The sequence below is a fragment of the Mustela nigripes genome, chromosome 14 (assembly GCF_022355385.1).
Source record: "Mustela nigripes isolate SB6536 chromosome 14, MUSNIG.SB6536, whole genome shotgun sequence".
NCBI lineage: Eukaryota > Metazoa > Chordata > Mammalia > Carnivora > Mustelidae > Mustela > Mustela nigripes.
This window is the reverse complement of record NC_081570.1, coordinates 39,928,478-39,946,133: the sequence shown is the minus strand read 5'-3', so window position 1 is coordinate 39,946,133 and position 17,656 is coordinate 39,928,478. Positions and strand designations below refer to the sequence as shown.

At 36.5% G+C, this 17,656-nt stretch overlaps 1 protein-coding gene across 1 annotated transcript in view; it reads left to right on the top strand.

Annotated features, from left to right (window-relative positions):
- FAF1 (Fas associated factor 1) overlaps positions 1–17,656 on the top strand; it is a 537,816-nt gene that overhangs the window by 470,459 nt on the left and 49,701 nt on the right. The window contains exons 16-17 of the mRNA XM_059374699.1: positions 6,804–6,884; positions 7,892–7,969. Coding sequence (XP_059230682.1) covers positions 6,804–6,884; positions 7,892–7,969 — 159 coding nt within the window. The remainder of the gene's footprint in view (positions 1–6,803; positions 6,885–7,891; positions 7,970–17,656) is intronic.

Sequence of the window (17,656 nt, the reverse complement as noted above, 5' to 3'; positions counted from 1 at the left end):
ATATAGTAGGGATTTAATTTTATTTTTATTTTTTTAAGGTTTTGTTTTTTTATTTCTTTTTATCGCAACAGAATTCATTGTTTATGCACTACACCCAGAGCTCCATGCAATACCTGCCCTCCATAATACCCACCACCTGGCTCCCCCAACTTCCCACCCCCCGCCCCTTCAAAACCCTCAGATTGTTTTTCAGAGTCCATAGTCTCTCATGGTTCACCTCCCCTTCCAATTTCCCTCAACTCCCTTCTCCTCTCCATCTTCCCTTGTCCTCCATGCTATTTGTTATGCTCCACAAATAAGTGAAACCATATGATAATTGACTCTCTCTGCTTGACTTATTTCACTCAGCATAATCTCTTCCAGTCCTGTCCATGTTGCTACAAAAGTTGGGTATTCATCCTTTCTGATAGAGGCATAATACTCCATCGTGTATATGGACCACATCTTCCTTATCCATTCATCCGTTGAAGGGCATCTTGGTTCTTTCCACAGTTTGGTGACTGTAGCCATTGTTGCTATAGATAGCCCTTCTTTTCACTACATCTGTATCTTTGGGGTAAATACCCAGTAGTGCAATTGCAGGATCATAGGGTAGCTCTATTTTTAATTTATAGTAAGTATATTCTTGATCCCCTTTATTTCACCCATCTTACCAACCTACCTCCCTATTAGCAGTTTGTTCTCAGGGCTTAAGTCTGTTTTTTTGTCTCTTGCTTGTTTGTTTGTTTGTTTTAGATACCACCTATGAGTGAAATCCTATGGCATTTGTCTTCTCTCTAACGTACTTCACTTAGCAACATGCCATCCATATGATCCATCCATTTTGTTGCAGATGGCAATATCTCATTCTTTTGCATGACTAATATTCCATTGTATATAAGAATGGATAAATTACTATAATGTTTTTATTACTGTAGCTTTATAGTAAGTTTGGTAATCAGGAAATATGACTCCTTCAACTTTGTTATTTTTCAAGACTGTTTTGGCTATTTGGGTCCTTTGAGTTTCCATATGAATTTTAGAATGGGTTCTTCTGTTTCTTTAAAAAATACCATTGTTATACCTAGTTGTTTCTTAAAGAGATTTAAATTTTTCTGTAGATCCAGATTTCCATCTAGTTGGTATTATTTTCTTTCTACATTAAGGGCTTTCTTTATCTTTTACACATGCCCTTTGTATATCTGAAAAAGTCTTTTTATTTCATTTTCAATTCAAAGATATTTTTACTAAGTATAGAATTCTTAGTTGATACATTGTTTTCTTTCAGTGCTTTAAAGATGTTGCTCCATTCTGTTATCATTTGCACTGTTTCTGAGAAGTCACTTTCATTCTTTATTTATTCCCCTATACATATTGTGTCTTTTCTCTGGTTTCAAGATTTTTATTTTTTAATTAATTTTATGCAGTTTGATTATGATGTGCCTGGATGTAGCCTTCTTTATGTTTTGTTTTGTTTTTTTTTTAACCTGGGGCTCTTTTAGATTCTTAGATCTGTGGCACTTTAGTTTTTATCAAATTCAGAATACTTTTGACCATCATTTTTTAAAATAAGCTTTCTCTCTCTCTGCCCCTGCACCCTCTTCCCAGACTCCAATTACACTTACACTATACTGCCAAAACTTATCCCATAAATAACTTTCTAGTTAAGTTATCCCTACCTTTCTTCAGTCCAGAATAGTCTTTTGATTTCAATTGGGCCTCTAGGTTTCCAAAATGGGTAATCTATCTTGTCAGATTACATATTGCCTCCTCATTTACAGCTCTAGTTTTTCGGTTTCCTCTTTATTTCTGGTACCCAGGTATTTCTCTTTCTTTGCATCTTTCTTTCTCACATGCTGAGTAATACTTTTTAAACATCTTTGTTATATTTTACCTATCTCTAAGTATTTATATTTTAGAGAATTTCAAGTTATCTTGGTCCATACCTCTTCAGGGATACATATCAGGGCCATTTCCCTGCTTACCGGGGATACTTATCAGGGCAAAGAGCAAGGTGTACATTCTGACATGGGCATTCAAGAAGAACAGATAAATACCATATGTGTATATATGTATGTGCATATTTGTGTATGTATTTGGTAGGTATCTGAAGCAAACCTAACCACTGTCACCTTCTTCAGTTTGATAATTCAGCATTCTGCATTAATCTTTTGGGTCTTAACTGATGATTACTAATTTTAAACACTACCAAGGAGTAACAAGTTACAGCTAAATTCCACTTCTGGTTAAGCTGCTCATTTAGGAACCATTTGACAGGTCAAAATATTTTCATTATTTTTAATAAGTTGTAGGAAAATCTGACTCAATGGCTACTGTCTCAGATGAAGAACTATACTGAGCCACCTACTATGTCACAGTGGGAAGAAAACATAGGGTTTGGGGTGACAAAGACTAGGTTTGAATTCTAATTTTTGCACTTTTTTTTTAAAAGATTTTATTTATTTGACAAAGAGATTGAGATCACAAGTAGGCAGAGGGGGAAGTAGAGGGGGTAAGGAAGTAGGGGAAGCTAAGCAGAGAGAGGGGGCAGAGCAGGCTCCCTGCTGAGCAGGGAGCCCAATGTGAGGCTTGATCCCAGGACCCTGGGATCATGACCTGAGCCAAAGGCAGAGGCTTTAACTCACTGAGCCACCCAGGTGCCCCTAATTTTTGCACTTCTTAACAAGTCATTATAATACTCATGTAAGAAATATGTGTGGATAAACATTACTAGTTTGACTACTTAGAGGCTCCACAACTTTAGGTTTATAACTGTTGAGCACTGATAATTCCATTCATTCATCTAACAAAAATGTATTTATGCTTGCCATATATAAGTTGGTGCCCTAGATGCCACAGGGAATAGAAAGACATATCAAATGATTAGTTTCCCTCAACTCACAACCCAGGTAGGGAACAGTGAGACAAATATATAAATGTGAGTGTAGCACAAAGCAGTATGAGAGCAGTGACAAGGGTGCTGTAAATGAAAGGCTCCAATGGAGGTTGTCACTTTGTTCTGAGCTATCCAGCTTCACATTTTGGTGTGATGAGGAGTATTTTGATGCCAAAGAGCCCAAACCACAGCCCAAGCAGCACCCCAGATATATTCCTGAACCTGATTATTTAGCTCTTCTACTTCCACAAAACATACATGTATTTCTAGTCACTTTGTCTAATCTGTCCACTCAGATTTAAGCAAGGGGATACTCCACAAGGACTTTATTTGTAGGATGCAGGAGAAGTTCCAAGAGGTACATCTACAGACTCTGAGAACAAGTTTGTACATGAAATGTAAACCACAACACCTGGAATTTTCTTTTTTTTTTTTTTTTAATTTTTATTTATTTTTTTAAAATTTTTTTTCAGTGTTACAGAATTCATTGTTTATGTACCACACACAGTGTTCCATGCAATACATGCCCTTCACAATACCCACCACCAGCGTCACCCACGTCACCCACTCCCCAAGCCCCTCCCACTCCAAAACCCTCAGTTAGTTCCTCAGAGTCCAGAGTCTCTCATGGTTTGTCTCCCCCTCCAGTTTCCCTCAACTCCCTTCTCCTCCCCATCTCCCCATTTTCTTTTTAAAAAAATTTAATTGTATAGAATAATGTGGGGGAGATGCCTAAACAGTGTTCTGTAAGTCCCCAGATTGGAGATGACAGTAAACAGGACAGTTAGAGAAACAAATATAAAATAGACAAGACAGAAAAGAAGAAATGATAGCCGTTCACAAGCAACTGTCAAACACATAAGTAGCTCTGACCATAATAAGTTTAGAAAAATTCATCCTGTGCCACATGCCTGAGCTAGCTCTTCTATTTGCGATTATCAGGGAGAGCTGTGAGCAGAGGAAAGAGCATTGGATTGCAGCCGGGAGGGGAGAAGAAACTGTCAGGAGACCTGGATTCAAGTCTAAGCTCTGCCACTTAATTGGTAGTCATGTATAAATCCTTTATCCTCCTATGATTTCAGTTTCTTCATCTTTATAGTAGCTCTTTTGTACATGTCAGTCTCTTAGATTTCTAAAACTGTATGAAAAGCTGGTAGGATTTTTAATGACAGAGATGATGGAGCAGGAACTAATTCAGGTAGAAAGAGAGTGACATTATTTAAGGAACAAAAGGAAAATAATGCAAAATTTGAACACTGAACTCTTCCCAATAAGTTAGTAGGCTCCAAAAAATAATGATGAGGTGATCCAAGCATGAGTATCCACATCTTCCTTTAGCAAACTGTGGCCTGTCTCTGTATCCTCAGTGCTAGTGTGATGCCTAATATTAAAGAGGAGAGATGGGGAAGGAAGGAAGCAAGTTAGCTGTTTGAGGAAGTCTCTCACAACAGTGCCACATTTTGTGGCAGAGATCCCTGGATTTAATGGCCTTTCATATCTGCAACAGTCTATTTTAAAACAGAGCTGTTTACTTAGAATGCTTTTATTATCAACTATACTTGTGTTCAAAGGGCTTCCAGCTGTGGTGGCTTTTAGAAGGTCCCTTTGTTGTGTGTACACAGTGTCGTAACGTGTCATTTCTGCCCAGCCAGTCGATTTCATTGACTCAGATGGGGTTGCTTTGTGGATAAGCTGTCTTCTTCCTTCTTAATTTCTACTGCAGACAATAAATATTTTATGCCTGGAAAGACAATTTATTTATTCAACAAATGCTTATTTAACACCTCCCCAAAACTAGGCGATGTGTGAAACACTTAGAATATAGAGGTGTATAATATAGACAAGGTCCCTGCCTTTATGATGCTTACAGTGTCATGGGAGAATCTCACATTAAGTAAATGATTATATGATAATTAATTAATTGCAATTGTGATAAATGTTTTAAAGGGAAAGTACAGAATATTACACAAGAAACCTAAACTAATTTTAAGGGATAAACTAAACTAATTTGGAGGGATAGGGTCAAGAAAGTAATGTAAAATTAAAATTTTAGACATCCTACGTATTTCTCCATTTGAAATACAGAAAGATAAAATTACTCCCATAGGTTATACTGATTATATTAGGGATTTCTGAATTTAGAAAGATAGACTTGTCCACAGAGGCATAAAATCCTTAGAAATCCAATCCTTTAATTTAATAAATGACTGAAAAGGGAGATGTTATTTATCCATGAACACACAGCTTGTTACTGGCAGGGATTGGACTTAAACACAGACCTCCTAATCCCCCCCATTACCTCTCCTCAGTGACTTAAAAAATAAAGACATTATATATCAAATATAGATCAACCATGGCCAAATGAACTGTTAAGTGGCCACTGTGTACAAACTTGGATATTGAGTGGGGGAAAGAATTCAGAGTAATGAATTAAGCAAATGCTAATATAAATAGAAATGCACAAAATATGTCTTATGATGCTGATTGTATCTAGTCATAGTAAAACTTAATGTATATACCAAAGTGGGAAATACCCAGCTGGAATTAGTGAAAATATATTTAAAGGTATATGCTTCTATTTCTCTAAAATATAAATACTAATGGCTTCATGCAAGTCTCCAAGTAGAAGTTTTTAAAACCCATTTTTATTCATGTGTAATATTATATGATGTGTAAATTATCCTTGAATGCTTTGCAGCCTGAGTGGTCTCTCAGGTGGTTAAATACTGTTCCTTATACTGTGTTCCACCATATAATTCATATAGCATACCCTTTCATCATAGGTAGTAGGCAGTTACCTTCAGGCCAGCAACTTACAATTCTTCCAAATTTTTTATTTCTTCCAAATTTTTTTTTATTTATTTTATTTCAATCAATGAAATGTTACTATTTATATCAGAGATTTTGGAATTAGATGACTCATTGCAACTAAAAAGAGATTGAAATTTCAGAGAGAAGCCCAGTCTTGAATAGGGATTATCAGTGAGAGCACCTAAGTATATATTGAATTGGGGAGCCAAAAACTTAGAAAGTATTACGTAAAGCCATATGAAATTTTCATTTTTAGAGGTCAAGAATAGTCAAATATTGGTGACTTTATATGATTCGCTCAGCTATTACACAAAATGGCCCAAAAGGAAACCTATATTCTAATGTCAACAGGTGTGGGTATTTATTAATTTAAGTACACATGTATTGGCTGTACCTCAGAATTTAACAAATGAGAAATTCTGGTAGTTGAATGAACTTTTAATTTCATATGAAGTAACAATTTAAATGTAGGTGGATGGCACAATTACTTCAGAAGCTAAAAATGTCTTAAAAGATCTTCAACTTGAATAACTGCTCATGAAATGTGGATGACTTAGCAGTTTCTTAGTTCAGTAACCAGACTTTAGTGATATGATATGGACTGTAGTCAACCAGGGTATTTTGCTTTCAGACTCTTATGCCAGCCATTACTTTCTAATCCTTTACTCTTTCCCAGTCCTTTGCCCCAGTGGTGACAGGCTCTAAGCTTATCTCAGAAAAATCAGGATAAAAGAGGAAGGGAACTAATCATTGTGGAAATGAACTGTAACATGCTTTGCAAGACTGTATATATATATTATTGCATTAATTAATTCTCACAACAACCCTATGAAACAAATACTATTTCTATTTTACATTTGAAGAAACTGAGATCCAGAGAGGTTAAATGACTTGCCCAAAGTCACACAGTTGACACATGGTAGAGCTGGCTCCAGACATTATTATTTCATTATCTACTGTGATACTGTTCTTGTTTGTTTGCTTATTTCTAACCTATATACTTTAGAAGTACCTTATTTAATTCTAATTCACACAAGAGTAAGACAAGGGGATTATCATTGTTTTCTTCTATTTAAAAAGTGATATAATAAAACACATTTGAATCTTTTCCTTTAAGGATGAACGTGAAGCCAGGGAAAATGTGAAGAGAGAGCAAGATGAGGCCTATCGCCTTTCACTTGAGGCTGACAGAGCAAAGGTAGGTTTGGTCAAAGGACTTCTAAGATAAAGAACACAATCCTGAACAGTCTTTTATTATTGAAGTGCTAGCCAGTCCTTCTATCACTTTGATCCCTAAGAATGTTAGGTTTACAACAGAGAAAGCTAGATTCAGTTAACAGAATATAATTTTACCCTTGGTTCTTATAGCATGGTTCATTTTGACAACACAAATTTTTTTAAGGATCATGAATATGAAAACAAAAATGGGCCTAATGTTTATTTTCCTTGTTTTTTAATCTGCCTATGGTAAAAACCTAGCAGTGTTTTAAAAGCTCTTCAGGTGATTTCTACGGTGTAGTCAGGGTTGAGAACATTGAGAACTACTGATTTAATATTTCTTGAGTACCTTCTCCTCTACTGTGCATTGAGGGAGGAGGAAATGAATAAACCACAGTTTCTGCCCAGAAAAGAAAACTCACAATGTGGTATAGAATAGATTAACTTAAGAACACAGTTAGCTATAATACTTATGCAAGGATTCTAGAAGTTGTAAGGGAAGCCCTGAGTTCTGTGGAAGATTAGTGAACAGGAGTTTCAGTGGAAAGTCTGCTCCAGCTTTTTTGGAGAGCTAATAAGTAGGAATCTGTTAAGGGAGGGTTTCATGGAAGAGATTGTATATGTGTACTAAATAGAGAAAAGGGGTAGGAGACAAGAGGTGGTATATGCTAACAGCAAGGAGCCAGAAAGCATGGGTGTGTGATGGAAGCTGATGTGACTAGAGCTTGACATTTGGGTACAGGAGAAGTAGCAGAAAAGACCAAAAAGGAAGACCAGTGAAAGATCTTCTGATGGATCTTGACTGCCATGCTACCCAGAGGTACCAGGTGTTTGTGTGGGTATGCAACATTCCCTTTCCATTCTTGTTCCAGAAAAAAACACTTTAGTATCACAGTGCTGGGAATGAGATCTTTTTTTCCCCCTTTCTCCTTTATAAGTAAACCAGTGTTTATTGAGTGCTGGCTCCCTTTTCTCTTTTATTGACAGAGGGAAGCTCATGAAAGGGAGATGGCAGAACAGTTTCGTTTGGAGCAGATTCGCAAAGAACAAGAAGAGGAACGTGAGGTAGGGCATTAAATTCAAGTAACGTTATTCATAAGCTAAGTTTATTTCCACTACAGTCGATATTGAGGCTGTTAATATGTCTCATGACTTCTTTCCACTTTTTCCAGACTCATTTTAGTATGGAAAACCTAACCTTTCCTTAAAGGAATCATTCCTGCTCTTGTTGTGTGGAACTCTTAGAAAGCTTGACCTTGTACTAGATTCATTGTTTTCTGTTCTTTTCAATTCCTTTTCCCTTTTCTTGCATGACCAATGCTCTCATCCTTCCTGGATATTGTTTCATCCCGAGAATACAAAGACTGTATTTTCCCCACCAAAAAACACCATGAGTTACTTCTATGACATCTTGCACTGAGCCCCTATGTATGGGGAATCCATTCAGCATGGTTTACTCCCCCCACCCCAACCAAGTTTCTTGTCATGTTCATAACAATAGAGAGAATTTTTCATTCACTCATCTTAACAAATATTTTTTTGAATACTTACTACATCCCAAAATGTTTTAGGGGGTTGGGCTACAGATGTCTGTTGTCCCCACCAAGAGTTAGTAGTCTTGTAAAAATAGAATTATAGGAGTGCCTGGGTGGCTCAGTGGTTAAGCCTTCAGCTCAGGTCATGATCCCACGGTCCTGGGATCCAGCCCTGCATCAGGCTCTGTGCTCAGCAGGCAGCCTGCTTTTCCCTCTCCCACTCCCCCTGCTTGTGTTCCCTCCCCATCTCTGTCAAATAAACAAAATAAAATCTTTGAAAAAAAATTGCAAAACTATATGTAAAAGTTGTAATAGAGATTTGTCTAAAGTGCAGCGCGAACAAAGAAAAGGAGTGTCAAATAGCTTCCCAGGATGGTTTCACAAAAAAGGACTTTTAGAACTTTTTCTAGACATGGGATTAATAGCAAGATTTACTTAATAGCAAGATTTACTTATAAAAAGAAAAAGCCATCTAACAAGTGATGGAAAGGCCTGAAGGGCCCTAACTTGAGCTGAGGAAAACTCCGTTAGTCATCATTCCTGGTCAGAGTATGTTTTTGAACAAGAACTGTGCTAAGCACTAGAAGAGAAACAGGAAATAATAAAACAGTTTCTGCCTGCAAGAAGCGATTGCATCTTGTAAAGAAGATATGACATGTCTACAAGTAATAGCAGATCAAGAAAAAACTATGCCAAATAACATAGAAGTAAAAGCAAAATACTTAGAGAGTTCACTGGCAAAGTAAAATCTGTGAAGCTTTGAGAAACAGATCATAAATAGAAGTGACATTTGAGCCAGGTCTTGAAAGATGTAATATTTCATGGTTTGGAAATCAAAGTTTATTCATGTTCAAATACATTATTGTCTATCACATAAATACAAGATACTATTCCTGACAGACCCTAGCCTCTGTACACTGAGGACCCTCAAAAATGGAAGGTAGAAAATGTTTTATTGAGCATCTTCTATGTGTCAAGTACTTTTCTAGCCTTTTTACATATGCTTAGTCATTGACCATTAAAACAAGCTACAAGGTTAGAGACTTTACAGGTGAGAAAACTGAAGATCATTGAGAAGTCACACATATAAAGGGAAAAACAGCTGAGATCCTTACCTAGGTCTTTATGAGTCCAAACCACATGTTTTACTAACTCTGTTCCAGTACAAGGTCATATATCACTGTTTGTGTCTATAGGAATCATGTTTGCAGAGTTTCAAAAAAGTTGAGACAGTTTTGTCACTATGCTTTTAGGTTATTTCAAGAAATAGTTTAAAATTTAGGACTCTTGTTCTTTCTTGCTCTTTTATAATGCACATGCTCTCTCTCAATCGTGTATCTTCAAGCACATACTTGATAAATGTCAGGTATGCACAATTAACTGCATGTTCTGGATGTAGAGCTTGATAGTACATGTACTTTCTTCTGATAATTTACCTTATTTACCCTGGGCTAAAATTTTTTCTCTTTCCCAGTATAGATAAAGCCTGTCTTCTCATAGAAGACCCCATAAACATCCTTTAGCATACCTCAATATATATGTTCCAGCTGTAAACATGTGAGAGCGTGGGGCACAGAGCAAGGGTGAGAAAAAGTTGGATTTTGCAACTAGTCATTATTGCACTTATCCACTGATGTGCTCCCAAAAAAAACCAAGTTCAGGTAGTGCTCCATATTCTTTCTACCCACACTCCCCCGGAGAGTCACAATTAAAGACTCTTATAAATCCCATCATTAAGAAACTATCTTCTGTGTATCTTGATTTAATTAAGTCTTATCCAAACTTATTTGACCCTTTTTTTCATGGAGCACCAATTAACATTATCTCAGCACACTCATGTACAACAAACAGTTCTTTGGGAAAGCTGGTATTATGCAACCTCTGAAGAAACTGAGACTCAGGAAGATTATACAGTTTGCCTATGGTCACCAAACTGGTTGGACACATAATCTGGACTAGAAGCCTGGTCACCTGACTTTTCACGGTAATACTGCCTCTCCTTCTAACCAGAAATCCTAATCCATATAATTGTATTGAGAAACAAGAATGGTTTGTTATCTTAATTATCTCTAGTATTTCAAAATCCTTTGGAAAGATGAAGTATTGAATAGTCAGATCACCTTGGTTACAGGGAAATTCCTTAGTGGTTGGCTTTTGCTGTGTGGTAACTGTTGTAGTGAAATCAGTAAATTTAGGAGGACATTTTGATCTGGTCCTTGACTATGATAAGGAGAGACTTTAATAAAACTATTCTGAAGGAAAAACAAAGGACTAAAAAACTCCTCTATCTTACTAATTTATTTATTTACTTGCTCTTTCCAAAATGAGTTTCAAGTAATTTACATGAAGATGTGCAATTCAAATGGATTAAAAAAGAAAGAAAAGATAGAATAATCAGATAAAGGAAAATAAAACCAAAAGTAAGATTAACATTTTGACAACAGACAATCCAGCACACCCACCAAATGCATGTACAGGATTCTGTACATTTGCTCAAGATGGACCACAAAATTTGTTCTATGCTTCTCTTGGAGTAAAATAATTGTCTCTAAGTTTCACTGTCTGTAACATCAGATAAAGGCCAGTCCCTCAAAAGGTGGGATTTTTCAAGCACTGAGACCTTCCAGCAATGTTTCCTATGGTTGGGTTCCCCTTCAAGAGGAAATTGTGTAATATGGTAAATACTATCCCCAAGGATATTTAATAGCTGTAATAGCAAAAGCAAGTCATGTATAACAGCTTATAGTTTTATATAACTCAAAGTCCTAAAGCCAAATTTAGTAAAAGCATCTCTGCAAATTTAGTAAAAGCATCTCTGCAAAGACCCAAATAATATATTTTTTGGTAGTCCAGGTTAAAGGATAGATTTTATAGTAACTAGAGAAATACATGAACTATATATTCTTTCTTGAAATTGTTTTTTACCACCAAATTTTTAGTAAGTACAGGTTTCAGCTAAGATTTTTGACTCCCAAGTCTTTTAATCAGTATTTGCAAATATTTGTTAACCTCTTTCTATGTGCAAATCACTAAATGAGGTTCTATGGCTACTATATTGTATGCGACATAGCCCCTGCCCTCAGGGAGGTCACTGTCTAATACAGGAGGGTAGATGAATACAAAATAACTATAGGAGAAGATACTATGTGTCATAAAACCATTAAAATAGCACAGAGTGTTGAAAATATTTGGGTGAGGATGATCTCTGATGAGGAAGGCAAAAAGAAATTCACAGAGGGAAGAGGCTTTAAAAGACTGATGTGACTTTTATGGTTAAAGATGTAGTATAAGAACATTTTGGATGGAGTCATGAGTAAACGGATGGTTTAATGAATGGAAAAGGGTAGGCATGGGCTGGGTAATATGAATAAAAAGAGAAAGGTACAAGGTTTTTTTGTGGGTTTTTTTTTTTAAGATTTTATTTATTCATTTGACAGACAGAGATCACAAGTAGGCAGAGAGGCAGGCAGAGAGAGAGGAAGGGAAGCAGGCTCCCTGCCAAGCAGAGAGCCTTGCTCCCAGGACCCCAAAATCTCGGCTTGAGCCGAAGGCAGAGGCTTTGACCCACCGAGCCACCCTGGCATCCCAGGTACAAGGTTTCTTCAGGGAATAACAAATGGCCAATTATAGAACCCTGTCTAATAATTAGATAATGTTAAAATGGCCAAGTTTTAGGGACTCATGGGTGAGAAAGAATAGGCACAAAGCTATTCCCTTTTGTTACTGGTTCCCTCAAAAAGAAAAGAAGAAGGTTACATGTTTGCCTATCTGGAAAAAGTTTTTCTCTCGGTGCCTCCTCAAATAGATAATGCTAAATAATTTTAAAATACCATTAAATGAGAGAAAAAAGAGCGTGGAATTAGAAGCCTTGGTACTTCCCTTTAGTTTTCTGATTTAATCTTCATAGCCATCCTATAAAACTCACTTAAGATAGTATCATCACATCACAGCAGGACTAAAAATACTATTCTAAAATTCTTACCTAACATTTGCCTAGTAAAAGCAGAATCAGAACTCCCACTGGCATTCTTTCTACCTGTTATCCCAGATGAAGATGAAGGTGGGAACATGAATAGGTTATTAAAGTGAAAAACTGCTCCTTATAATTTGTGTTTTTATATTATATAAGTGACTTCATGTCACACCAGATAACACCACTACATGATCCATAAAGGTAGTCATCCCTGTTGTCATCAATCATCACCATTCCTAGCTATTAAACAATTAATATGTGCTAAACTCTGTGCTGAGCACTTTACAGACATTATCTTATTGAATCTCTACAACTACATAATAAGGTAGGTGCCAATACATGAATATACCTTATTATAACTATAAAGACCATATATCCAAAATTTCTTAGATAGTTTCAATTTGGAATATTCTTTTGTTGTCTACATAAACCATTAAAACAGTACTAGAAATTCTAGTTTCATGGTATCCAGTACCAATCTACGGACTGTTCTTCATATCCCAGAAGCAGTCCAAAAGTCATATATGTGAATTTTGGTTATGACTATTTGCCTTGATTTCCTTTATTCAGCAGTGAGGCTATTTGTTATAAGCGATCCATTACTCTCTAGATAGATGATTCGTTGCCAGGAGTAGAGAATGGTTGTAGAATTGGGTCAGACCAACAGTTCTCATATAGGATCTATTCTTCTCCTTTGATGATCACTTCAGTATCATGACTTTAAATAAGGTCTGTACATTGGGCTCCCGAGTTTATATCTCCAGCTCCTCCCTTTCCTTGAACTCCAAACTTGACTATCTAATTGCTAGCTCTTCATCTCCACTTAAATGTCTGATAGCACAAAACTTAACATGTCTTAAATTGAACAACTGATCTTACCCTCCCCACCCAAACTTGCTCCTCCAGCAGCCTTCCTTATCTTAGTAAGTGGAAAATCTTCTAGTTGTTTGAACCAAAAACCTTGGAATTATCCTTGACTTCTCTCTTTTATATCCATATTTAATGGGCAAATCCTATTAGTTTTACCTTCAAAATACATGCACAACTCAGATGCTACTGACTAACTCCACCATTACCACCCTCATGGAAGCCACCATTAACTCTTACTCGGATTGCTTTAGTAGTCTCCCAGCTTAACTCGATGCCTCCATTTTTGCTTTCCCTCTACGTCCTTTAGTAAGTCCTTTTTAAAAACAATTGGCACATCATGTCACTTCAAAAACCCACAATAACAAAATAAAATATATAATCTTTGCAATGATTCTAATCAACATCTGTAAGATTTTTTAAAAAGAAATGAGGAGCCTTAGAGAGGGCATGTGATGTGATGAGCACTGGGTATTATATGCAACGAATAAATCATTGAATACTACATCAAAAACTAATGATATACTATATATTGCTATATGTTGGCTGTTGAATTTAAATTCAAAAAAGAAATAGACAAAGTGATTCTAAAATTGATACGAAAAGGCCAAAACAATTTTGAAAAAGAATAAGGTTGGGGGGCGCCTGGGTGGCTCAGTGGGTTAAGCCGCTGCCTTCAGCTCAGGTCATGATCTCAGGGTCCTGGGATCGAGTCCCGCATCGGTCTCTCTGCTCAGCAGGGAGCCTGCTTCCCTCTCTCTCTCTGCCTGCCTCTCCATCTACTTGTGATTTCTCTGTCAAATAAATACATAAAATCTTGGAAAAAAAAAAAAAAGGAATAAGGTTGGAAGACTACTACCAGAGTTCAAGACAATATATCCAAGACAGTGTGGGAAATGGCAAAAGGATAGACCCATAGTTTAATGAGACAGAATAGTCCAGAATCAATTGCTCATATGTGTGAGAAATAGACTCACACATATGAGCAATTGATTTCAAGAAAGGTACAAAGGCAGTTTGATGAAAAAAGGGTAATCCTTTCAACAAATACTGCTGCAACCTTTGAATATTCATATTAAAAAAAATGTAGAAGTACAAAACAATTAAAGTAAAAATCTCCCAGTCCATTTCTTGCATTGTATGCGAAATCTAACTCAAAATGGATCATAGACCTAAAACTATTAAAGTCCTAGAAGAAAACATAGAAAATCTTCATGAGGGTCACCTGGGTGGCTCAGTGGGTTAAAAAGCCTCTGCCTTCAGCTCAGGTCATGATCCCAGGGTCCTAGGATCGAGTCCCATATGGGGCTCTCTGCTCCGCGGGGAGCCTGTTTCCTCCTCTCTCTCTCTGCCTGCCTCTCTGTCTACTTGTGACCTCTGTCTGTCAAATAAATAAAATCTTTTAAGAAAAGAAAAAAATCTTCATGATCTTGAGTTAAGGCAAGAGTTTGTAGATCTGACACCAAAAGCATAATTCATAAAATAACAAGTATCTAAACTACCCTAAATCAAAATTAATAACTTGTATGTTCAAAAGACGCTGTTAAAAAATTGAAAAGACAATCCATAGACTGAGAAAATCATGTATCTACTGTCCAGAATACATAATGAACTGTTAACATTCAATAATAAAACAGATAATCCAAATTTTTTAATGGGAAAAATATTTAAACAAAGACTTCATCGAAGAATAATAAGCATGTGAAAAGATGCTCAACATTATTAGTCATTAGGGAAATGCAAATTAAAACCACAACAGGTACACACCAATTAGATGGCTTTTTGAAAGAAAAAGCTACTGGCAAAGATGAAGAACAACTAGAACTCTTATATATTAATGAGGACAGTCATTAATGATAGCACATATATTTTGGAAAATAATTTGGCACTTTGTTTTAAAGTTAAACATACACATACCATATAACCCAGCAGTCAGACTCCTAGGTATTTACACAGGTGAAATGAAAGTTAACAGTAAAATTTAGGTTCACACAAAAATCTGTTCACAAATGTTTATAGTTGCTTTATTTGTAGTCACCAAAAACTGGAAACAACTCAAGTATCAGCCTAGCTGGAGGAGTAATCAAACTGTTGTTGCTATACAATGGAATACCACTTATCAGTGAGTTAAGAATGAACTACTGATGTAGTTGACAACATGAATGAATTTCAAATGCAATACACTAAATGAAGGAAGCCATTTATATGATATTTATGACTATATTTATATAACATTCTAGAAAAGGTAAAACTGGGGACTGAAAACAGATCGGAAGTTGCCAAGGTCTAGGAATGAGAGAATTGTATGTAGGGGGCAGGAGGGGAGGTGACAGAACTGTTCTTTATCTTGATTGATGATGATGGTTATGTAAATATATCCATTTATGAAAACTCCCAGAACTGTACATTTAGAGGGATGTGTTTTATTTTATATATATTATACCTGAATTTTAAAATGGGGGAAAGAATCATTCTATGGGCAACTCAAAGCCATGTATGATTTACTCACCCTTCTCCTTTGATTGCTCTCTAACCAGCTCCATCCCCCCTCTTCTCCTGATCTTTCTGCTCCAAACACAGTGGCTGTCTTGCTCTTCCTCAGTCAAGCCAGACACCAGCGCTTGGCAGTTATTGTGACTTCTGCCTGTAATACTTCTTTCTCTCTGATCTAAATGTCCATGTGACGCTCTCTCTTTTTTAGGCCTTTTCTCGCTGGCCTACATTTTTTTGCTTATTGAGATTTATAGAGTTGCTGGTTTGATTTTGTATCTACAGTGTTCACCGGTATTTTCCTATCATTTAGAACAATGCCTGGCACATAGGAGGTGCTCAGTAAGAATTCGTGGAATTAATAAGTGTTAGCTTTAGCCTATTTCAAACTCTGCTTCAACCAGTGATAAACTGTTATTTGATGGGTACTCATAGAAGCCTAGAAGATAATATGTGCACGTCATGTATGTATGTATTTGTGTATGTGTGTGTATAATTTAAGTCAGTCCTTGATTTTTATTGTAAGAGATTGGTGTGAATATATATTATTTTTCCCGTTTAAAAAAATGTAATTGTGTAGAAACTGTCTTTTCCGGGTGTCTGTCTTTACTACCAGATTTCACTTGAAAGAAGTCCCCATTTCTCATCCCCTCATATGAATGTTTTGAGTATTCGTATTTTTTAGTAAAACAACAAGTCCAAGGTCAATTTTTATTTCCAACATATACTAGGTTTCCTTGCTTTGATACAAACCTAAAATAATGCAAATAAAAAATTATATTTGTTGAGCAAACCTAACTGAAGTTTAACAATGGTGTTTATACTGTGACTGCTATTCAAATGTAGGTGTCCTTTATGTCATTGTTTTATAACAGTGTTTACTTATATGAGGCCTTTGTTTTTAGCCAGTATATTTGAAACTGAGCTACTGATGTATGTTTGTTCTTTTTTGCCAGTCAAACTTGGGTATTCAGATCCCAAGGTTGCCAACTTACCTAATATCTCTTCATTGTTTTCCACATTGGGACCACTGGTGTGGGATATCTGAGGTCTGTTTCCATTCTGGGGAAAAGCCCTAGAGAGTGGGTGCATTGAGGAAGCAGATATTGTCTGCACAATGAGTGTGGTAATGAGCTACTGTTGTTTATTCTTCTGTAGTATAATTGGTTGAGTTCAGACAATAATGTAGCATCTCTTGTTATACTGTGCAGGGAAATGTCAAAATAGAAAGCAAGCAGACAGGTGGATTAAGGGGAGAACAGGAGGAGAAACCAGGAAATATCACATTAAGTTCTGATTTAAAGTAGGAGCAGAGGGATTATAATAATGATAACAACACCAACAACAAATGTCATCTGTTGAGCACAGTATTACATCATGAGGTTCCATTGCTAGGGACTCACTGGGTGCTGGCCATGTGTCATCACTTGCTAAGTATTTTATAAACATTATTGCACTTCTTTTTTTTTTAAAGATTTTATTTACTTATTTTACAGAGATCACAAGTAGATGGAGAGGCAGGCAGAGAGAGAGAGAGGGAAGCAGGCTACCTGTTGAGCAGAGAGCCTGATGCGGGACTCGATCCCAGGACCCTGATCATGACCTGAGCTGAAGGCAGCAGCTTAACCCACTGAGCCACCCAGGTGCCCCAACATTATTGCACTTCATACTAAAACCTTTTCGAAAAAGGTATTATCAGCCCTATTTCTTTATATGGGTTAACTGAAGTTCATAAAGATTGTCATATGCCTAATAGCCAAGATTTGAACCTCTGTCATAGCCAAAGCCTAATTCCTAGCCATACATCACATTTGATTATTTAAGTTTTTTAAACTGCAGTATTAGAAGTCAGGATAGTGATTAAGGAAGATAATTTTTAGGAAGGGG